At 29.1% G+C, this 21,714-nt stretch overlaps 1 protein-coding gene across 3 annotated transcripts in view; it reads left to right on the top strand.

Moving 5' to 3' along the window:
* The window catches only part of LOC123013911 (alpha-mannosidase 2), a 48,678-nt gene that overhangs the window by 22,103 nt on the left and 4,861 nt on the right, over positions 1 to 21,714 (top strand). For 2 of the 3 annotated variants that reach the window (XM_044412775.1, XM_044412776.1), the window contains 3 exons: positions 3,516 to 3,935; positions 15,652 to 15,744; positions 17,194 to 17,500. In XM_044412775.1, coding sequence (XP_044268710.1) covers positions 3,633 to 3,935; positions 15,652 to 15,744; positions 17,194 to 17,500 — 703 coding nt within the window. In that variant the 5' untranslated portion in view covers positions 3,516 to 3,632. Of the gene's footprint in view, positions 1 to 3,515; positions 3,936 to 15,645; positions 15,745 to 17,193; positions 17,501 to 21,111; positions 21,186 to 21,714 lie in introns of those variants that run through there. The other variant, XM_044412777.1, reaches the window with a different exon arrangement.

Raw genomic sequence — 21,714 nt, 5'->3', positions numbered from 1 at the left:
ATTTCAAGCAAGATAAGATAAATATAGAAAAATGTTTAAAAAATTCTATTCGTCAAAAAATTTTACTATTTATTTTTTGACATTTGACATTTTTTTATGTCTATTTAATGATACTGATGATCTTGTACTTTTTTTTATTTAGTATAGTAATAAAAACCACAAATAACATTAAACAGAGTTACAATTTAGGATAGCTTCTTTGTTTCCTCTTCTAATTATGATTTTGTAGTTGTTTTAGCCTGTAGCAAAAAAAACTAGGAAAATTATTTTTCCAACAAAAATAAATAATTGAGTCAAAGTGTAAAATTTAAACTCTTATGATTTCAAAATTTTTATATATATAGAATTTTTTAATATTTATTCCATGTTCCTGGTATCTTACTTTACACGACATTTTTCTTTGGGGCGCGGGTTCTGGCGCACCCTCCTATAGGTAGACAAATAATTTTATACTAATTAACTCATCTAATTGTTTTATTCGTTTCTTTTTAGATTATTATCCTTGCATTTAAACACTGATTACTGATCAGAATATGTAAAGTGGTGATAATGAATTTTAAAAAGAATTTGAATTTGAAGCGAATTTTAAACATTAAACGATCATTGTACTGGACATGTCCCATTTATATGAAAAAAAGGATCGGTTAATGACCATTGCAGTGAACTAAATAAAGCTTAAACAATTCATTGAACGGAAACTGCTTGTTAAAACCACAATCTGAATGGTGCAGGCTGAGTGAAGCAGAACACGAAACTGGATTTGTTTTAGCTGTTTTTCTTGCTTTGTAATTTTGCAAACAAATTCTGATTTCACTACAGACGGCAGTACTTCAAGTATTGACTTTTGAGATTACAGAGACGAGTGGAAAATTTATAAATATTTAAAATGGCCTTGCAAACGAATGTTAAAATTAAATTTTTCTCTTTTACATAAAAAATTATTGTTGAAAAAAGTAGGAAAACGTCTAGCCGTTTAATGATTATTTTTTTATTTAAAAAATTATAGCGCAAAAAAGTAGTTAATATCTAGGTGATTTAGGTACATTAATGATAACAATTTTAATATCAAAAATAAATTTAAAATTTATTAGGTTTTTTTTTCATTTTATTGCGAATAGAATCATCATCGTGGTTAAGTTCTTACAAAATTTCAATAGAAAACACATTTTGAACGGTTTTTGACTTAAATATTTGGTAAGCTCTAATAATAATAATCAAAAATATAATTGGTGACAACTATTACATACAGGATACAAATGCAATTACACTAGATTTGCGAAATTGTTATCACCATAAAAACTATATTTCCGGATTTATAACGCAACCAATAGTGGTTGTTAAAATTTATTCATAATAACTTGAAATCCTGTTTGAAATTGAATTAGCACGTTGTTTTTGAAATTCTTGAAAGTTAGAATAAAAAAAGAACCAAAAAATGTCTTCGAGTAATTTTAGAAAGTTACAGAACTCAAAAAAATAAATTTATTCATAGTTAAAAATTTGGTCTATTCTTCAGTATATTTTTTTCTAGCTCTATAGTATACCTTTTACAAAAATATTCCAATTTCTTCAATCCCTTCAAAAAATAAGATTTTTAAATTTTAAAACTCTGCAAGATGGGTGTTCTTTTCAGAAATAACTTAGAAAAAAAACACTGTTTTGACTGAAATTTTTATTGGCTAGTCTAGTGATGAATTTAAGTTACAATCACAAAATGAAACAATGTAGAAACTCACTTGGATTGCTTTTATACAGGGGTGTTCCGTTTTTATTGTTACAAATTTAAGTAAATGATAGAATATTCAATTTTACAAAAGACAAAAGTTTCCTATAAACCCCTTAAAAAGGGTGCGTTTTTAAAGCGCGTTTCCCAATATTTCAGAATAGATAAAATTACAAAATTTGTTACAACTGATAACCTTTATACATCTAAACGAATTCCAAGATGAAATCTCGAAATTTTTAATCAGCGGCGACCTAAACGGAAAAACGAATTTATCATTTTTTATTTTTATGCTGTTTGTGGTCTGTAACGTACATTTTTTTAAACTGATTTTACTCAAAAGCGGTAAATTGTATCGGGGAAAACGCAAAATACCTTTTTTTATGAAGAACTATGAAATTAAGAATTTTGTTGCTGAAAATGGCAAGAAACTAGAACCAAAAGAGTTAGAATCTTTTTACCCTAAAGCTCCTGATTAAATTTTCAACATTTTATCTTTGAATTCGTTTAGGGGTACTTATATCATCTATACATAATTTTCTAATTTTATTTAAAATAGTTTCGGAAATATTAGAAAAACCTCATTAAAAGACGCCCCTTTGAGGAGGTCTGCTCGTAGCTCCCTTGCGATATATGTTCATAGGAAACTTTTGTTTTAAAATTGAATAAACTATCTCCTGTTTAAATTTTTATTTTTTTTTAAATTTGTAACAATAAAAACGGAACACTCTGTACACAGTGTAAACAAAAAGTAACCCACACAATGATAAGGTAATTTTTACTAAAAAAAGTTTGAACAGGTGTATTTTATTTTTGTAAATACTAGATTTTGACATTAAACCAACATTTATTACGTCATTGATTTTAGAGTAAAGACGTCGTCATTATTTTTTTTTAATGGCAACCGACATTTTTTTACTGTTTTTGGTAGCACTTTCCGGTGGTAAAAAAATGATGTTAATTCATATAATAAAACAACATAAGCCATTTTTTGATAAAATTAAGTACGTTTTTGTAAAAAAAAATAGCTGAACTTAAAACTTAACAAAAACCCACATTTTTACAGTCACTTATGTGACACGTTTTATGGATTTTGATAAAATTTGTTTTAATTTGTTAACAACACACATAAAACGTAAACATAAAAAAATTAAAAAAAACAATAATCTTTGACAAAATAAAACAAAAACAGAAAGATAAAGATAAAGCTCGTAATTACTAATAACATTTTTATTTCTGACAAGTGTGGAAGTTTATGTAATACTCCTATCTTTTTTTTTATTTTCCAGAAAGATATGGTAATGTACTACCAAAAACAGTAAACAAAAATGTCGGTTGCCATTTAAAAAAATTAATAATGACGTCATTACTCAAAAACCAAAATAAAAACAAATTGTTCCATGAAATGCAGAAGAATTCCCATAAGATTTTCTCGATTTTTCTTCTGGTTCCTTTTTTTATTTACAGGTGTTTCAAAATGATGTTGCCAGGAGGTTATAGCGGTCAATGCGGTATATTTTTTTTGCATATAAACCCTTAGTCAAAAATGAGTCATTTAGCCTTGTTCAAAAACTTATTCCTGTCTTGTTCAGATTTAAACACGTCGATATTTAAATAATTTGTATTCAAAATAAAGAAGGAAAAAAATCAGTAAATAGCCGCTATAACCCTCCTACATCTTTTTGAAACACACCCTGTATATTTAAAACCGTTTAACTTTTGCAAAAATAATACCGAAATTAAAAAAAATCAGTTTGCTATTACTAATTGAATTTTTTTTTGTTTTTTTCAGATATGATCTGGGCTTGGCAGCGTCATCGCCGAAGATTTAATTCACTCATCCACACCTCTCCAAATCGTCGATAATTTTAGGGTTGATTAATTTCATGTAAAACGCAGAAATTGTTCTATGATAATGTCAGTATCAGCGAAAGTATGTCGAAAAATGTCCCCAAAGACCTTCGCATTGACAGCTATAGGCCTCACTATAATCCTTTGCGTGTATTACGCCAATTACACCACTGACATTCGCACAAATCAAACGCAAGAAAATTCAAAAGAAAACGACGAACTGCCTCAACCTCAGCGCGTCTTCGAACTTCTCCAAAGATCAAAAGTCGCAACTAAAAAAGAGTTCGAAGTGTGCCCGAAGCTGTATCCTGCGGAGGCGGACATAAGCACTGTGGATGTTTTTAAGGATTTCGAGTTTCAGGTGAGTTAACGGATCAAAATGTTATTCCTTTCGGAACGCTTGTTTTTCTACACTTTTACTCACACTTGTGTTTGGCTTGTACTTCCACTTTGTTTGAGTTAGGGAATGGACAAGGTAAATGCTTTGTTAACGTTGCAGTAATTTGGTTCTGTGTAAATGCAAATGTTGGAAACAATGTGGTTATTACTCGGAAGAGTAAAAATTAACATGTGGACTCACCTGCTGATGTAATTAAGTTTTTTGTTACTGTGGCACGATTAAATCATTAAATAATAAATTGAGTCATTACCAAGTACTTAAACCGGCTCATTTTTAATTGCTTTGCTATGAAAATTTGTAGTATCCTCAATGATGCAAAACTGAATCTGGTTATTAGGTTGGTTATTGCATGCATAATTGTGTTTAATTTTCCTAAATTTGAAATCTAATGAATGTTTACATTTTGAAAGCTATTCTATAGGGTGCGTCAGAACTCGCGCCCCAGTGAAAAACATCAACTTAACAACGATTGTTGCAAATAAGTTTAATTCAGGATTAAAGACGATGTATTTTTATAAAAATTATGCTTCAATATTTCGGATTGTTCAGGTTGCACTGTAGGTGCGCCAGAACTAACGACCCAGAGAAAAATGTACGATACGGAAAAAATGTTAAAAAATTCAATCTATAAAAATTTCGAAGGAATGAGAGTTTAAATTTTGTACTTTGACTCTATTTCTGTTGGAAAAATAATTTTTCAAGTTTTTTTGCTACAGGCTATTAGAATAGGAAACAAGGAAGCTGTATCCTAAATGGTAACTCTGTTTAATCCTATTTGTGGCTTTCATTCGCAAAATTTTTGTACCTTTACTAAATAATAATTATATAAAAGAGTTACAAAATCATCGGTATCAAATAGACATAAAAAAATGTCTAATGTAATTTTTTTTTAAACATTTTCCCATGTACCTGGTATCTTATCTTACTTGAAATTTTTTTCTGAGGCGCGCATTCTGTCACAGCCCTGTATACAACTATATACATACAGGGTCGCTAAAAAGTATGGATACAGTTAAATATTATAAAAACTATTCATCAAAACTTATTGAATTTGGTATATGCTTAAAAGTATTTAAATTCCATCGCCTCATATGTTTATCAAACTTCTATCGCCATTTGTTATGGGGATAGAAGGCGCAAACTTTTTTTTTAATGTCAAGAAGGGTCAACTTTATTATTTTTAAGAAGAGTATTTTTTTCTGAGTTCTGTGATATAATACATGCATACCTTATTAAAAAAAAATATCGAACTAATTAAGTTTTGAAAAATATAAATTCTTTTTAGCCTTGGAAATGTTGTTTTTAACTATCGTTAGTTAGCTTTTTGCCGCCTGAACTTTGACCAAAAAATAGGTAAACTGTTTCTCAAATTTCAACGTGCTCTGCTAAACCGTTCTGAAAATATTTAGCTGTATCAATTCTTTTTTGCGACCCTGTATACAGGGTGTTCCATCTAAACCCCACATTAGAAGTATTGGGAGTTGGGATAATCGTATTTATTTGAAAATTGGTACATATTCATAAACCACTAAGTCCTCCTAAATGAAAATATTTTCAAGATGGCGGCACTTCTGCTTATACCGGAAGTCGGACTCAACTTTCTTACTTTAAATAGAAAGGTATATTTTTTACTGCGTTTTTGGATTAATCGGGTTATTTTAAGAGAGTTTTTATCAGCTTTCCCTATACCTAAATTTAGCCGTTTTTGAAATATTTGGAGTTTTTTAAAAAAATTTGGATCTGCACCTTCCACTTTAAAAAACGGTAACTTAAAATAACCCGATTAATCCAAAAACGCAGTAAAAAATATAGATTTCCATTTAAAATGAGAAAGTTGAGACCGACTTCCGGTATAACCGGAAGTGCCGCCATCTTGAAAATATTTTCATTTATGAGAACTTAATGGTTTATGGCTATGTACCAATTATCAAATAAATATGATTTTTCGAACTCCCAATACTTTCTAATGTGGGGTTTAGACGGAACAACCTGTATTTACATTTGGAAACCATGTGCTCGAGCTTCGCGTCGATTCTCCTTTTTAGATGTAATCGTACGGTTTTTTTTTTCTATAATAAAATTAATTCTGTATATTCAATTAAATTAGTTAGCTCTCGCGGGGTCAATTAAAATAAAATTGACACAACTGCAAGCGTAATTTAATTGTATTACTTACAAAGAGGCTGCATAAAATAATAACAGGGATTTATAATGACATCCAATTGGACAAGAGACCAGTTTAATAGCATTATTTAATCATAATGTGTGTGTTTGTAAATCACAAAATTCAATGTAAGCGTGACCTTTCTAAATCATAATTTTGAATAAATATGAATAGCAAAACGCATAAAAGAAAAACAAATGATTTTATCATAATATTAATTAAGAAAGTGGAAATTTGACTATTATGTAATTTATGTGTAATTTAAGAAAGTGAAGTAAATTTGAGCTATTTATCTTTTTGATGTCATTGCTAAATATGATATTTTTCCTCTACATTACCTGGAGATCCAAGACTAAGCTTATTTGTGACGCCTGTGCAAAATAAGTACTTTATTTCCATTTTGTTTATCTCCTACTAACATTTTAAAATCCCATAACACGAAATGGGAGCTCTAAATAAATTTGTTTTTTGTTAGATTTAAAATGTAGTTTGGGGGAAATATTGCTACTTAGGTGGCAAAATTTATTATTCATTTCATTCCTGATCATAGTATTATTTGTAAATCGTATAATTAACTGCGAGTTGATGTATCATAAAATAAATCATTACAAAGCTACCAAAAATTTATGTAAATGAGAAACAAAAATTAATCATCATATTTAAACAATATATTTTGTTCCGATACGCCACTAAATGACTGTAAATAAAAACATAATTTATAAAATGATTTCATTGTTGGAAGCCTACAGCTTGTGCACAAAAATAATGGAGCCATTTGAAGGGTTTATTATTTTGTCTAATTGTTTTCTTTTTATCATACATTACACGGACAATTTACTGGGGTAAAGTAGCGTTACAAATTTTACATTTTAAAATAGTTTTTATCTAACAATGGTAAAAGAAGGACACAACAAAGTTAACCGCCTTTTATGGTTGGAATTACTTACTATTTTTCTGAAACGCGTATCAGTTTTTTCCATCGGATTTATTATCAACAAATTTTGATGATTGACCATTAAATGTAACATTATTGTTGTCTTAATATTGATTTTGTCTATTCAATAAAATGTCCTGTTATTATTGTTTCGGACAGTGAACTTTTAGGGTATTATCGCGATCAAACTTTTCTCTAATACTATATTTGATTTACAACATGAAAAGTATTAATAATTGAAGTAAATTTGAAATTGAATATTGAAATTATTATTATTATTAATGAAAATAAAAAAATTTTTGTTTGCCATACAAAGTTCTACATTTTTTATTATCGCGTAGAAATTATGTTAATTGTACAAAATGGTTGTAATTGTAATAGCATTAACGAAATTTGAATCAAAATATTTAAAATAAAACACAGAATTGATAACGATATATTTTGGTTATTTTATTTTAGGCAGTGCATCCGCAGCTGGCAACGGTGCTCAAAAAAAATAGAGGGATGACCAGCGTCCGTTGCCCGCGCATTGTTAGTTCAGTTTCCTGTTTATTTTGATTGGCAGATAAATATCGCCCAAAATATCACGATAAAAATATCAACGATATTTGTTTTTTGTGATATATAGTGATAAATATCAAAATAAAATGCGTAATTGTGTACAAAAAACTAACCTAAAAACTGGAATCTTTGATCAAATTTTTGAGTAAGACATTCTACTGCCGAAACTTGTTAAAAAATAATGTTTTATTTTTTTTATTTATTTACGTTACTTTTGGATTTTTTGTTAATTTAGGTATTAGAATTTGAAACAAAAGTGAAATTAGCGGTAAAATGTAAAAATTCTTTACCGGCAACTGGTATGTATGGGCGCTGTTGCCGGCAGCGGAGGAGCTGCTTTTATTTTATACAGTGAGCGGCGAAATTATGGAATAATCTTACTAAAACTGAAAATATTTTGTTTTTGTAAAAATCCTTGAACAGGTCAATTTTCTTTTTAAAAAATACACAATTTACAATTTGATTTAATATTTTACAAATTTTGTTTTTTTAATAATGACGTCATCGACATTTTTTTTTAAAGGAAACCCCTAATTTCTTTAGCCAATTCGATAGATTGAAATGACTATTTACACCCAAATAATTAGATTTTTTCACTTTTAATAAATAAGATTATTCTAAAATTTTGCAGGTCACTGTATATTTTGGATTCATTAATTCCCATGGGTTCATCCTAAAACTGGCTTTTGTAATAAATAAACACACATAGTGTTTTTCAAGTAATTCATTAAACGAACAAGTAACCAAATATATTATTTTAAATTGTTTTTAAGACAAAATTAATTTAAAAAGGGGAAAACTTGGATGATCCATAAACATTTTCCTTAGACGAAACTGCCGAAAGTTTTAAGTTTATTATTATTAGTACGTTGTGAAGAGTATAATTATTTCAAAAAAGCATAAAGTGGGGCATAAATCTAGGAAAACTAGCAATATTGCAAAGTTTCAGTTGATGAAAAAAATATGCGGATCTGTGGCAATGCTGAAAAATTTTAATAAGTTCCTGGATGATGAAAGAGGTAAGTTCCAACTTTCCGTGTTCGAATTCTGCTCTTGTTATGATTACAATGCTTTTGAAACTTTTTTACCAAATGAAAGACTGTTGCTACGTTGAGTAGCTAACTAAGGGGGAGATTCATCTCTCCTAATATTGTTTCTAAATTTAACACTATTGCATGTAGGAAAAAACACAGAAATACATAAATATAAAAATTGTTTCCATAAATCCCTAGAAGGTTTATCAGTTTATCACCGATCGTTTACACAGGCGTTTGACTTATTTATTATTTATCCTCCAACAGATTTGTTATGCCATAAAACACACGTACTTGTGATTTTCTGAAATATTACTTCCTTTCCCATAGATCTATGTGAAAAAATAATCAATATTACGAAATTTATACGCTACCTATAAATAATTACCTTTTTCTCATAATTCATTTGATAAAAGGGAAATTTTATTTCCAAGAGTATTAATTAATTTTATTATTATTGTTATTTAACTACCAGTAATAATATAACTTATTTATTTCAATTATTTTCTGAAAAAGAAGTTCTTTTTAATTTTATAGTCAAACCATTAAAGCAATATTGCGTTTTTTAAACGGAATCTCCGGCTAATGGGAGCACTTTTGAGTCATACTATGTTAACTAACAGTGACATAAAAAATTTTCACACCAGAAAGACGGATTTGTTATTGTTTAAAAGATAAAATGAGAAGCAAGACAAAAATGTGAAATGTTGTTTGGGTCAGGGTCTTGACATTAGGTGACTCATCCTTGTGGTAAAGACTATACAGGGTGAAGCCTAATAAATACAAACTAAGTAGTTGTAATGTTTGGAAAATATTTTTTTCCAAGTTAAAACGTGCCGTAATAGATGTACCTATACTACTTATTTGTTCGGTTTGTTGAAGACAAAACAGGAGTCCTACCATTTATCCTCCCTACGCTGCTAGGCATCACGTTGTATTTACTTTATAGGTAATGTTATTCCATTAATTTAATGTCTACACTTTAGCATAAAGTGATATTTGATACATTTCACCCTATTTCCTCTATTGTAGGAATTTTAAACAAATATTTTTTTGATTTAAGATATTAAATATATAATACCCTTAAAAAAGAAAAAAAAAAGATTTTCAAAACAAGTTTACTCCGTTATTTTTGAAGTAATTGATCTTGGTTTTTGCAGAATAGTTTAAAAGAATATTCTAAAGCCCGATGCGTTGGAATTTTTTTGAAAAAGTGTTTTGTTTTTGAGATATTGTGATTGATGTAAAAGTCACGTTATTTGTTTTAGTGTTTTTTTAGTATTTATTACAAAATATTAATTTTCAACTAATTCAACAAACGTTGTGTAATAAAACACTGTTGTTTCCAAATTATTAATGAATACATTTTGCCCTAAAGTGCCTACTAGTTATTGCTTTTACCCCTAGAGGCGTTGCTTGTGTCGCTTTTATCGTGTAATTAGTATAATAATTTTCGGTTATTATTATAGAAGCAGAGACTAAAACATTTTCCGTGAATTCAAAAAACAAACAAATTTTGTGGTTCATAATAGAAATAGAATTTTAGAAAGAATTTATCTTGCACCCACATGGTCACCAAATAAATAAATTTGACACGTTTTATGTTGTAACTCAAATTATTGACTTTGACCTACAATAAAAATAATGTAGGTAAATTTAATATTTTTAAACAAAAGCTCGCTAGAGTCTGAAACAAATAGTTTTTTACCGGGCAATTATAAAAAAAATCATCCGATGTTCTTCATAAAAAAATGATTCGGCCCATCACGATAGGACCTAACTAAAAAAAATCATAAATGCCCCTTTCAAGAATATGAATTTTATTCCAGGCTTTTGGTGCGCATTGTACAGGGTGTCTCAAGTTTTAAGGCCGCGTCAAAAATAAATATTTCTAATTGATTAAAAAATAATTTTGATAGTGTAAACAATAGAGTTTTGATATTGCTTTGATATAGTACAAAATTTTTAACGTATGGCAGTGGGCCCTTAGAAATTAAATTTGTAGAAAAAAATTTCAATTAACTGGAATATTTTGTACTTACATGATAAAATTCTTTGATTTTTTGTGAAAATAGAATAATGATTAAGTTGAGAGGTTTTAAATAATTAACATTTTAATATTGAAAATCTGAAACTTGGAATATTGTTTTTTTCCAAATTTGGTTTTTAGGGTCTCACTAACATGCGCGAAAAAAATTTAACAATATTAAAACATCAAATTGAAGTCTATACAGGCTGTTGCACATAATTTTACGAGGCCTGCGCCTGTAAGATGCAATCAATAATACATATTCCGATACGAACTCGATTACAAATTTAGAAAAATTGATAATCTTCTCTAGTTTGTTCACCCTTTCAAAAATTGCAAAGTTTTTAGTTAATTAGTGATTAAGATAGATAAACTAGAATCATATTCATGCGGTCTCTTGATAGGACAAATGATAATTGTTTCTGAAAAACTGCAGTTTATGACTATTAATGAAACAGTGATTAGTTTGACAACTACTGTCATGGGTTTCCAAAAATTAAATAATTAAATGTGAATTTTTTGTATTTAGTGTTTTGTGACTTTTGTATATTTGGGTGCGTACATTAGGCGCAAGCCTCGTAAAGTTATGTGAAACACCCTGTATAATCTTCTATCGACACCTGTACAAAAAAATGTAGGCTTTCAGACTCCGAAAAAAACTTTACAGTAAATAAAGTCCAATGCTGGAAGAAATTAACGCACAAATGTATCTATTTAATATTCAAAAATTCTATTTAGTATTCAAAAATAAACATTTTTTTTTCGGCAAAATGCTATTCGACGGCATCTCGGTGGTGAAAATAGTAAACGCATAGACTTGTAATGTGTTGACAAATCGAAAGTAAAATTAATCGAAGAACAGTCTTCGGCCAAAAAGTTTTGTACGTTATTTGTGCGTTAGGTATTTTATAGCGTCCAGTTTTATTAAAGCTCTCAGCTTCGCTTCGAGGTTCAATATTAAAAACTTTACGCTCGTACCTATAATGTAAATAACTATTTCGTTTCGGAATTGAATATCGCGTAAATCCCCGATACAAATTGGCAAAATTTGTAATCCCCCCATTTGCGAGAATTATAGCCGAGATTTGATTGCAAAGCAAAGTGGAAAAGCTGTTCGTGAACTGTGTGCACTTTCCCTCGAATTTCATCATAAATAAATTTTGATGAAAAATGTTGTGCGGAAGTAGCGACTTGTCAGTGACTATTTATCACTGCCTGAAATTTCATGCAAATAACACCAAGAACATTTTCTCGCCTTTTTTCATGTGAAATCAGATACAATGTCTTTTGTGTGGAACGCAGGTGCATTTTTCCTTCTACCTCTCACAATAGACCATTTACCATTTTTGTCGGTGTAGTCGGTAGTTGCATCCTCGAACCTGGCTCGTAATTCTCCAGATATAAACCCCACCTGAAACATGAAAATCTTAACGGCAACAAAGCTTTCGTTCTTTCTTTCTCTCTCATCATCGATTCCATGGATGGGTTCGTCTAAGGTTCACCTCGTAAACGAGGTGCCATAAAGAAAGCCACATCGGCTGAATTTACTTTTATTAGAAGTCGCAAGGGGGATGAACTTACATGAAGGCCGACTCACTTACATGCTGTAGAACGAAGAGAGGGTAGATAGGGCGGAATTTGCATGCGTTACGGCATTTTCGAGGCGATGAGTGTGTTTAGCAAGTGTGTGAATAGAAAACTCGCAGAAATGAATCCAATGATTGATATCACGGGCGCCGACCTACCTATTGAAATTTTTTAATATGTGCCGGAAACCCATTGAAAATAATGTACTCTTGCTTATAAGGTAAAAATAATAATAACTCTTAATAATATTTGGAATTTCGTATTTGTTCTAATCTTTTTTTAGTAACGTTGTATTCTTTAAAATCATTTTAATGTCAAAGATGATCTAAATTTTCTATTACACAGGGCGAAAAAAAAAGTCAAAGTATATATCATTTTGTTCGTCTCAGTGAAACAAATCAAATGCACTAAAAAAAAATTCAAAAAGTCCATACACTTTAAACTAATTTTTTTTTTTTCTAATTTAAATGAATTTAAAATACTTTAACTTTAAAAAATCATTACTCAATAACTATTAGGCCTATTTCCTTCAAATAAAGACCATTCTAAAGGGATTATAATTGAATATTGACAAACTTTTCTTCAAACAGTGTTCGAAGAAATTCGAAGTAAATCGAAATAATCTAAGAAAAACCCTACGAGTATTTTTTTTTTTCATCATTACCATCGTGTAGAGTTGTAATCTAAATTTTTAAAATAATATACCGAGTAGTTTTTAAGATATGATTATTTGAAGTTAAGGTTTGCTAATCAAGTATTGCGCCATATAGGAGAAATGCATGTTAATCTTACTTAAAATTGCATTTTTATAAAAGTATTTGTTTTAAGACTCTTCTTTTGCTTAAAAATGGTCAATTGCACCTTCTTTGTTCTAATTAGAATAAACAAAAACTGTTTGTTTACTTAAAACAAATAAAGAGTACCTGCGTACTAATTAAAGCAAATAAAGAGTTTTTTTGTTGTAAAAATGACCACTCATCATTGAGCAAAGAGGATCTAGAAGTTTAAGGCACGAGCCATAAATATAAGGGCAAATCTTTTTCAAATCAAATTACTTTCCATTCAGATTTCGACTTGTTCACTTTGTTCTAGCTTTCTGAACTTTTTTTGAAAATGTTCTGAGCAAATACTTTCGCATCACTTTCGAGTGATGTTAAATGCAATAAGTCACCTGATTTATTTTGTTGGTACATTCTAAGATTAGCTTCAGTTAGCTTGTTGGTAGTAGTTGTTGTGATAACAGTTGCACACGAAGCAACTGGATTATTGCATTCAACATTAGTAGAAAGTGATGAGAAAGTATTTGCTGAGAACATTTTCAAAAAAAAGGTCAGAAAGCTAGAACAAAGTGAACAAGTTGGAATCTGAATGGAAAGTGATGAAATTTGAAAAAGATTTGTTCTTATATTTAAAGCTACTGCTTTAAACTTCTAGATCCTTTTTGCTCAATGATCAGTGATCCTTTTTAGAATAAAAAACTCTTTATTCGCTTTAATTAGTACGCAGGTACTCTTTGTTTGTTTTAAGTAAAGAAACAGTTTTTGTTTATTCTAATTAGAACAATGAAGGCGCAATTGACCATTTTTAAGCAAAAGAAGAGTCTTAAAACAAATACTTTTATAAAAATGCAATTTTAAGTAAGATTAACATGCATTTCCTCCTATATGGCGCAATACCTGAATAGCAAACCTTAATTTCAAAAAATCATATCTTAAAAACCACTCGGTATATTATTTTAAAAATTTGGATTCTTACTAATAAAAAGATGCTCTGCAGGATGGTGATGAAGAAAAAAAAATTACTCGTAGGGTTTTTCTTAGATTACTTCGATTTACTACGAACTTCTTCGAATGCTGTTCGAAGAAAAGTTTGCCAATATTCAATTTCAAATTTTATATCATTCTAAAGGGCAAGGCCATCCCTTTAGAATGGTCTTTATTTGAAGGAAATCGGCCCAATAGTTATTGAGTAATGATTTTTTAAAGTTAAAGTATTTTAAATTCATTTAAATTAGAAAAAAAATATTTTGTTCAGTGAGTGGACTTTTAAAATTTTTTTTTGTGCATTTGATTTGTCTCACTAAGACGAACAAAATGATATAAAATTTGTCATATTGTCACGACATGACTTTTTTTGTCGCCCTGTGTTATTCTATTTTCCCTGTCGAGAAAATGCATCTAATTCATCGTTAATGTTATTCTATTTTGTTTTTCCATTTTTCAAATTAATTCATGATTAAGTTTTTCAGTGAAAAACTCATTTGTTATTATCTCAAATATTTACTTCAAAACGACAAAACATTCTACATAAACTTTTTATATGTATAATATTCCAAAAAATTAAGGGAACAAAAAAATTTCTTAAAATTATTGGTGATTTTTGAAGGAATGTGCCTTAATGAAAAATGGTCTATCTATCTAGATTTTGAAGCTTCAAGTTTGTAGTTTTGAGATCTTTTGACAAACAATTTTTTGAGCTACGATTATTACTCAATCCTAAGAAATAGGGCGACAAAAAAAATTGTAAATATTTTTATTCGTTTTATTTGTCCACGGACTTAGGGAAATAGCTTGTTCATTGAGCGCCAAATTGCTTTTTTATGTTCTCTTTACGTCAGTTTGTTGCTGGGATATTTGACTTTTAATGAAAAAGGATTTTTTTGTCTTTAAACACATATCTCAGTAACCAATGAGCGCCCAGAGAATATGTATAAAGATATTTTCAAAAACTGTAATAAATTTTCTACAAGATATATTAAAAAAAAATTACCCTCAACATTGTATAAAGAAAAGCGAAAAAAGTAACTTTTTTATTGTTTTAGTAAATCTGCACGTATTCACAAATATTGATGAGGAAACTAATGTGTCCAGTTTTTTTTACAGCTTAGTCTATGCCCAATAGCTCTGTAAATTTTTAAGTCGATCCCGCAAACCGTTTTCTCGGACCGATGGTCAAAGTTTTACCAAAAAGAATTATAATTTCTGAACATTGTGTAATCTTCATCAAAATGAAAAAAACATTTCTTTTACAATTATGCATGTTAAATCTAAAAAAAAATCGAAATTTTTTTTTGATATTTTTGAAAATTTGTAAAAAGTTAAGAATCAATACTGACTAATTTTTGAGACAATTCAGTTTTTGCATAATTATTCATATCAAATTAATTGCATTAATTAAAAGTTGATACTCTCAAGCTGTTTTCAGCTCTCAATTTACGAACATTCATGCAAATTTTCAAAAAAGTCTATTTTATTTTAAATTTGAAGCAAAACTTTAAACATATACTATTTTCTATTGGTACTGCTTTAAGGACGATTAATTTATCTACTTCAAAAACCTTGAATATAATATTTATTTCATATTTTCAGCCGACTTGGATGAAGAGTAAAGAATACTGGGACAAATCATTCGAAGATCGATTTGAACGTCAAAAAATGGATGCTGAAAGACCACCACTGAAGGTAAATAAACGATTCTAGTTGTTTTCTTATGATACACATATATTACCATATTTATGACAAGTAGCCAAAGTTTATCGACAGATTTGAAAACATACTTTAAGACAATATTTACATATTTGTATTCATATTAAAAATGTTTATTTTAGTTTCTTCCTCGATTCAAGTAGTACTCGAGAGTCAAATCCTTGATATGCACCAGTTACACTGAAGGCTAGATTTTTTTTCATTTTACAACGATAGATATTAAATTGTTAACTTGTAAACAGTAATGAGAATAAATATCATAAAACAAAAAGAGATGCCTGTTTTAGGCACATTTATTAATCACAGAAGCATTCTTAATGGAATTTTTGTTAATTTGTGCTCTGACAAAGGATCAAAAGATGTTATACAGAATTTTAAATTGCGTTTGTTTCATTTTTGATTCATTTAAACTCCCCAATGACCTCTGACAATTTTGCTCACTGTCTGAATCCTTAGAATATTTGTAATTAATTTTCCCCAATTAATTACAAATTTTTATACGGTGGTAAATAAATTGAAATGTTTCTAATAATAATTACATTAAATACAAATAAATATTAGCACAATTTTTGTAGGAGTTGATAATAAATTTCTTCTCAAAAAAATTATTCCTCGAATATAATGTTACATGTGATTTAAATCATTAATAAATAATTTATTAGTAACCAGAAAATGCAATTTTTATTTATGTTGTATGTTGCCAAACAACTTTTACAAGTGGTATAGTATACGAAATAGCCAAGTAATAATTAAATAATTTGATTTTTTCAGACGAGCTGGGTTGGTTTGATGACATTCATGAATTTTAAAATGTGGTGAATGACCCAGAGGAGCAAAAAAGTGAATAACTTTTGTTCATTCATTTGTTTTTTAATGAAAATTAGCCAGAATTATTTAAACGACACTATAATTAAAACACTGTACTTAAAAAAACATTTGGCTTTAGTCAAGTATTATATTATTTTTTGAGTCATTAAAGAGAACAGTAATTTTCAGTGAAGTTTTAAGATGTCCAAGTAGTAATTGTAGAAATTTAAATTTAGTCTCATCGTTTGCTATTTAACGTGTTTTACTTACAGCCATAAAAAATAATTAAAAAAAAAACATTATTTGCAACTGATGACTGTTAAAATTTTTCAACTCAACTTGGAATTGACAGTGAGATGAAATAAATGTTAGGAAAACATTTCGAGGAAGTGATGAAACGATATGGTGTTTTTACTTTATTTTTCCAAACCTGCATCTTTCTCATACAGTTATTCAACGTATAACCGGAATCGATTGTGAAGTTTATTGACGTTTCCTCGCACGTGTCGTTCAATCTGCACCAAATCATAGTAGTCAATTATTCATTACACCTGTACCTACCTCCAGCACATACATCTTCATTTACATAATTATGGATCACGTTATATTGTGCTTCAGGTGATAATAGTTCCTCACTCCCATAACGACCCCGGATGGCTGAAAACCTTCGAGAATTATTTCCACTACAGCTCCCGCCAAATAATGAACCACATGGTGGCGAAACTGCAACAGTACAAAAACCTAACATTTATTTGGTCCGAGGTGGCGTTTTTGAACGCTTGGTGGGAGGAAGCCCATCCGAGCAAACAGCGAGCTCTTCGAAATTTGGTCCATTCGGGGAGACTCGAAATCGCCACCGGTGGGTGGGTGATGACCGACGAAGCCAACGCACACGTCTACGCCATGGTGGACCAACTTATCGAAGGTAATTGGAAGCCAAGGAGTAAACCGCGGCTCATAATTTTGTACAGGGTGCTGCATTTTGGATGTCCGAATAGAGAATCTCTGAAACTAAGAGGTTTAGCCAAAAACGAGTGATACATTTTGGGGCTCATTTTTTGAGAAAATAATATTGGTGAAAACCGCTTCCTGCTATCATGGGCAGATCCAGAGGAGGGGCCCCCCCAAACTTGCCATCGAAAGCTTCAATTTTTTATATTTAAATTTTAATATAAAAACCTTATGACCTAAAGTTTTTTAAATAAAAACATTAGAATTTATTTTAAATCACACTTATTAATACAAATCATACATACCTATACCGAGAGATCGAAATAATTTGTAATCGAGTCATTTTTGGATCCGAAAACGTACAGTTGCGCAATTAAAATTTCGGGACTGTCATTTTCATAATGTAAATTCTAAAACAACCTTTATATTAATGACCTTATTTTTTACACTTGTCATATTTGTCATTTTGACTTATTTACTTTCAAAAATAGTGATTTGTGGCATAATAACGGGTAGGCAGCAGATCAAAGTGATGATTTAATAACACTTAGTTCAATTAATAAATTTCCTAAGACAGACAAATTGTTTAATTAATAAATTTAACAACAAATAAAAATAAGTTTAATTGTCAAATGTCAATCATGATGACAGTAAAAGGTAGTTTACAGTGAACTTTTTAAAGTGACAGAAAAATACTGCCCCAATTTTAATTCTGCAACTGTACGTATGTCTGTTTTTGAACTAACTGCACGTGAAACGTCAAATAAAATGACTAGTCGAAAACAGAAAATGGGCTGGAATTAGTCGCCGACGTATAATAATAAGACCGTTCTTTTTTGAAGGTAAATCATAAATTTAGTTATTAAAATCATCTTTTGGATCATACCATTTTACCTTTCGACTTGTCATTTTATTTTATTTGACGTTTCACAGACGTACGCACAGGACATACGTTTTCGGATACAAGAATGATCTCTCAATACTTACTTAGTTTTTACTAATTTAAAAAGAAATCATCAATTGTAATTTTCTTTGGGCCACATCTCTAATTAAATGTTTGAATAATGAACTTTACCAACTCGCTGGAACACCTTATCGAGTGAGCGGCAAAATTATCGAATAGTTTTATTAAAACAGAAAATTTTTTGTTTTGGTAAAAATGTTTAAAGAGGTCAATTTTCTTTTTAAAAATTCACAATTCTCAACTTGTTTTAAATTCCACACTTTTTGGTTTTCGGGTAATGACAGCAGCGACATTTTTTTCTTAATGGAAACCCCTATTTTTTTTAGCGAATTTGATAAGAGTAGATTTTTTAATTGTCGAAATGGCAACACCAAAATATTATGTATTACATAAAGTTTTTCAAAAAAAAATATCCAAAAAGTGAAATAATATCAATAAAAAACAAAGATACAATTTTAAATCAAGTTAAAAATTTTGTATTTTTTAAAAAGAAAATTGACCTGTTCGAGCATTTTTGCCAAAACAAAATATTTTCAGTTTTAATAAATATGATTATTCTATAATTTTGCCGCTCACTGTATACCCTCATCGTTCTAAAAAAATTTTAGATAGGCCTCCCCCAAAATTAATTCCTGGATCCGCCCCTGCCTGCTATCGTCTTTTGTTTTCGACTTACAGACAAAAGTTGACATTTTAGCGAAATCTAAAATAATTCATATCTTTGTTATTATAGAAAATATAGATTTGAAACAAAGACATTATATACAGGCACTTTTTTACGTAGAATTTAATAATTTTTTTCAGTTATTTGTTTAACAGTAATAAGATAAACTTGTATTTTTTTAAAAGGGAATCATAGGTGGCTATGACATTTTTAAAAAGCTTATATTTTTCTGATCGTAAAAATATATAGAAATACATGTTTTAAATGTTTTTGTTAATTTTTAAATTAAAAGATTTTTTTTGTAATATTTTGACATTTTGTTGGTGGTGGGCCATGGAAACAAATGGTTATTTTGTATGTCATTATGAAATAAGTATTTTAAAAATTTATTAAAATAAAAATGCAAAATTACGAGAATTTCGTAAAGTATGACATGTTAGAATCCAACAAAAATGCACCAGCTGCTTGCCAAAATTATTTAGAAATATGTCCAAAAAGGCGACAACCAAGCTTGACCGACTGGTAAAAAAAAATTATTCAGTGTTTTTAAACAACCACGACCAAAATGTTACGAAAAAGAAACCCGGAAAGAAGAAGAAATTAACGTATTAGGGAGTGTTACAGCAAATTCTACTATTTCCCTTAGAAAAATTGAAAATGATCTAGGGGTCAATCAAAAGACCACATTAAAAATTAAAAAAAAACACAAATTCCGTTCTTATAAGTATCATAAAAGTAAATAATTTTGGCAAGCGGCTAGTGCATTTTTGTTGGATTGGATGTAGCATTCTAACGATCATAAGTACTTTTTTATTTTAAATTTTTACTTTAATAAATTTTTAAAATACTGATTTGATAATGGCACATAAAATAATCATTTGTTCCATTGCCAACCACCAAATGTCAAAATATTACAATTTTTTTTCTTATTTAAAAATTAACAAAACACATATTATATATATTTTTAAGATCAGAAAAAATATTTTTTTAAAAAATGGCATAGCCTTCTATGATTCCCATTTAAAAAAATACAACTTTATCTTATTACTGTTAAACAAATAACTGAAAAACATTGTTAACAACATTATTAAATTCTACGTAAAAAAGTGCCTGTGTAATGTCTTTGTTTTAAATCTATTTCTTCTATAATAACAAATTTGTAAGTCGAAAACAAAAGACGATAGCAAGATGCGCTTTTTACCAATATTATTTTTTCAAAAAATGAGCCCCAGAATGTATCACTCGTTTTTGGCTATACCTCTTAGTTTCGGAGATTCCCTATTCGGACATCCAAAATGCAGCACCCTGTACACTATAATCCCATTTATACAGATAATTCCAAATAATCCCATATTATAATCTCAAATACACCCAAATAATTCCAAGGAATCCCAAATAATCCCAAATACTTCCACGTCTAAATAATTCCAAATTAAAATAAAAGTAAAAACAGATGTGATGTTTATTATAGTCTGTGCGTGATTAAATAATTTTTTGATATTATTTTTTCATGTTTGTGTAAGTTTTTTACTATAAGAGTGTATTCGATATTATAATATAGGATGTGTTAGAACCCATAGAAAAATTTTAAGTAAAATAAGATACCAGGAACATGTAAAAAACGTTTGAAATAATCTATCTGTCAAAAAATTTTTACATTTAACATTTTCTTATGTCTATTCAAGGATCCTGATGATCTTGTATACAAATATATTTTTTTTTTATAATTATTTAGTAAAGGTACAAAAATTTTGCCAATAAAAGCCACAAATAACATCAAACAGAGTTACAATTTAGGATACAGCTCCCTTGTTTCCTCTTCTAATAACCTGTAGCAAATAAATTTGGAAAATTATTTTCCCAACAGAAATGAATAGAGTCAAAGTGCAAAATTTAAACTTTTCTAACTTGAAATTTTTATAGATAGAATTTTTTTAACATTTTTTCCATGTTCCAGATATCTTATCTGGCATTTTTCTCTGGGGAGCGAGTTCTGGCGCACTTGTATAGTATCACCAAATTGCTCTAATTGTATGTAATTACTTTTTATAGTTTTTACTTTTTATTTAATCTTTTGCTTTTTATTACTATGCAAGTGTCCGGAAGTTGCGTGCACAAACTTCTAGGGGTAATTCCATACCTCAAAATATGAAGAAAAGTTCCTATCAATACAGGGTGTTGCGTTTTTATTGTTACAAATTTAAACAGGTGATTAGAATATTCAATTTTAATACAAAAGTTTCCTATGAACTTGTATCAAAAAATGTTATGTAAGCGAGCTACACCCCCTGAAAGAGATCCGTTTTTTAATGGGGTTTTCCCATCATTACAGAATAGATAAAAGTATAAAAGTTGGTACAGCTGATAACATTTAAACACCTAAACGAATTCAAAGACAGTTGTCGAAAGTTTTAATCACGGGCGTCTTAAACGGTTAAACAAATTTAATTTTTAATTTTTTATCTTCTTTATGATCGGTAAACTGATTTTACTCAAAAATGGTAAGTTGTATCGAAAAAACACAAGAGATCTCTTTTTTTGTGAAAAACTATGGGATTTT

Source organism: Tribolium madens, unplaced genomic scaffold, assembly GCF_015345945.1.
Source record: "Tribolium madens isolate multiple individuals breed KSU strain unplaced genomic scaffold, Tmad_KSU_1.1 Scaffold_96;HRSCAF=242;Tcas5.2_LG5, whole genome shotgun sequence".
NCBI lineage: Eukaryota > Metazoa > Arthropoda > Insecta > Coleoptera > Tenebrionidae > Tribolium > Tribolium madens.
This window is presented reverse-complemented; position numbering and strand designations above follow the sequence as displayed.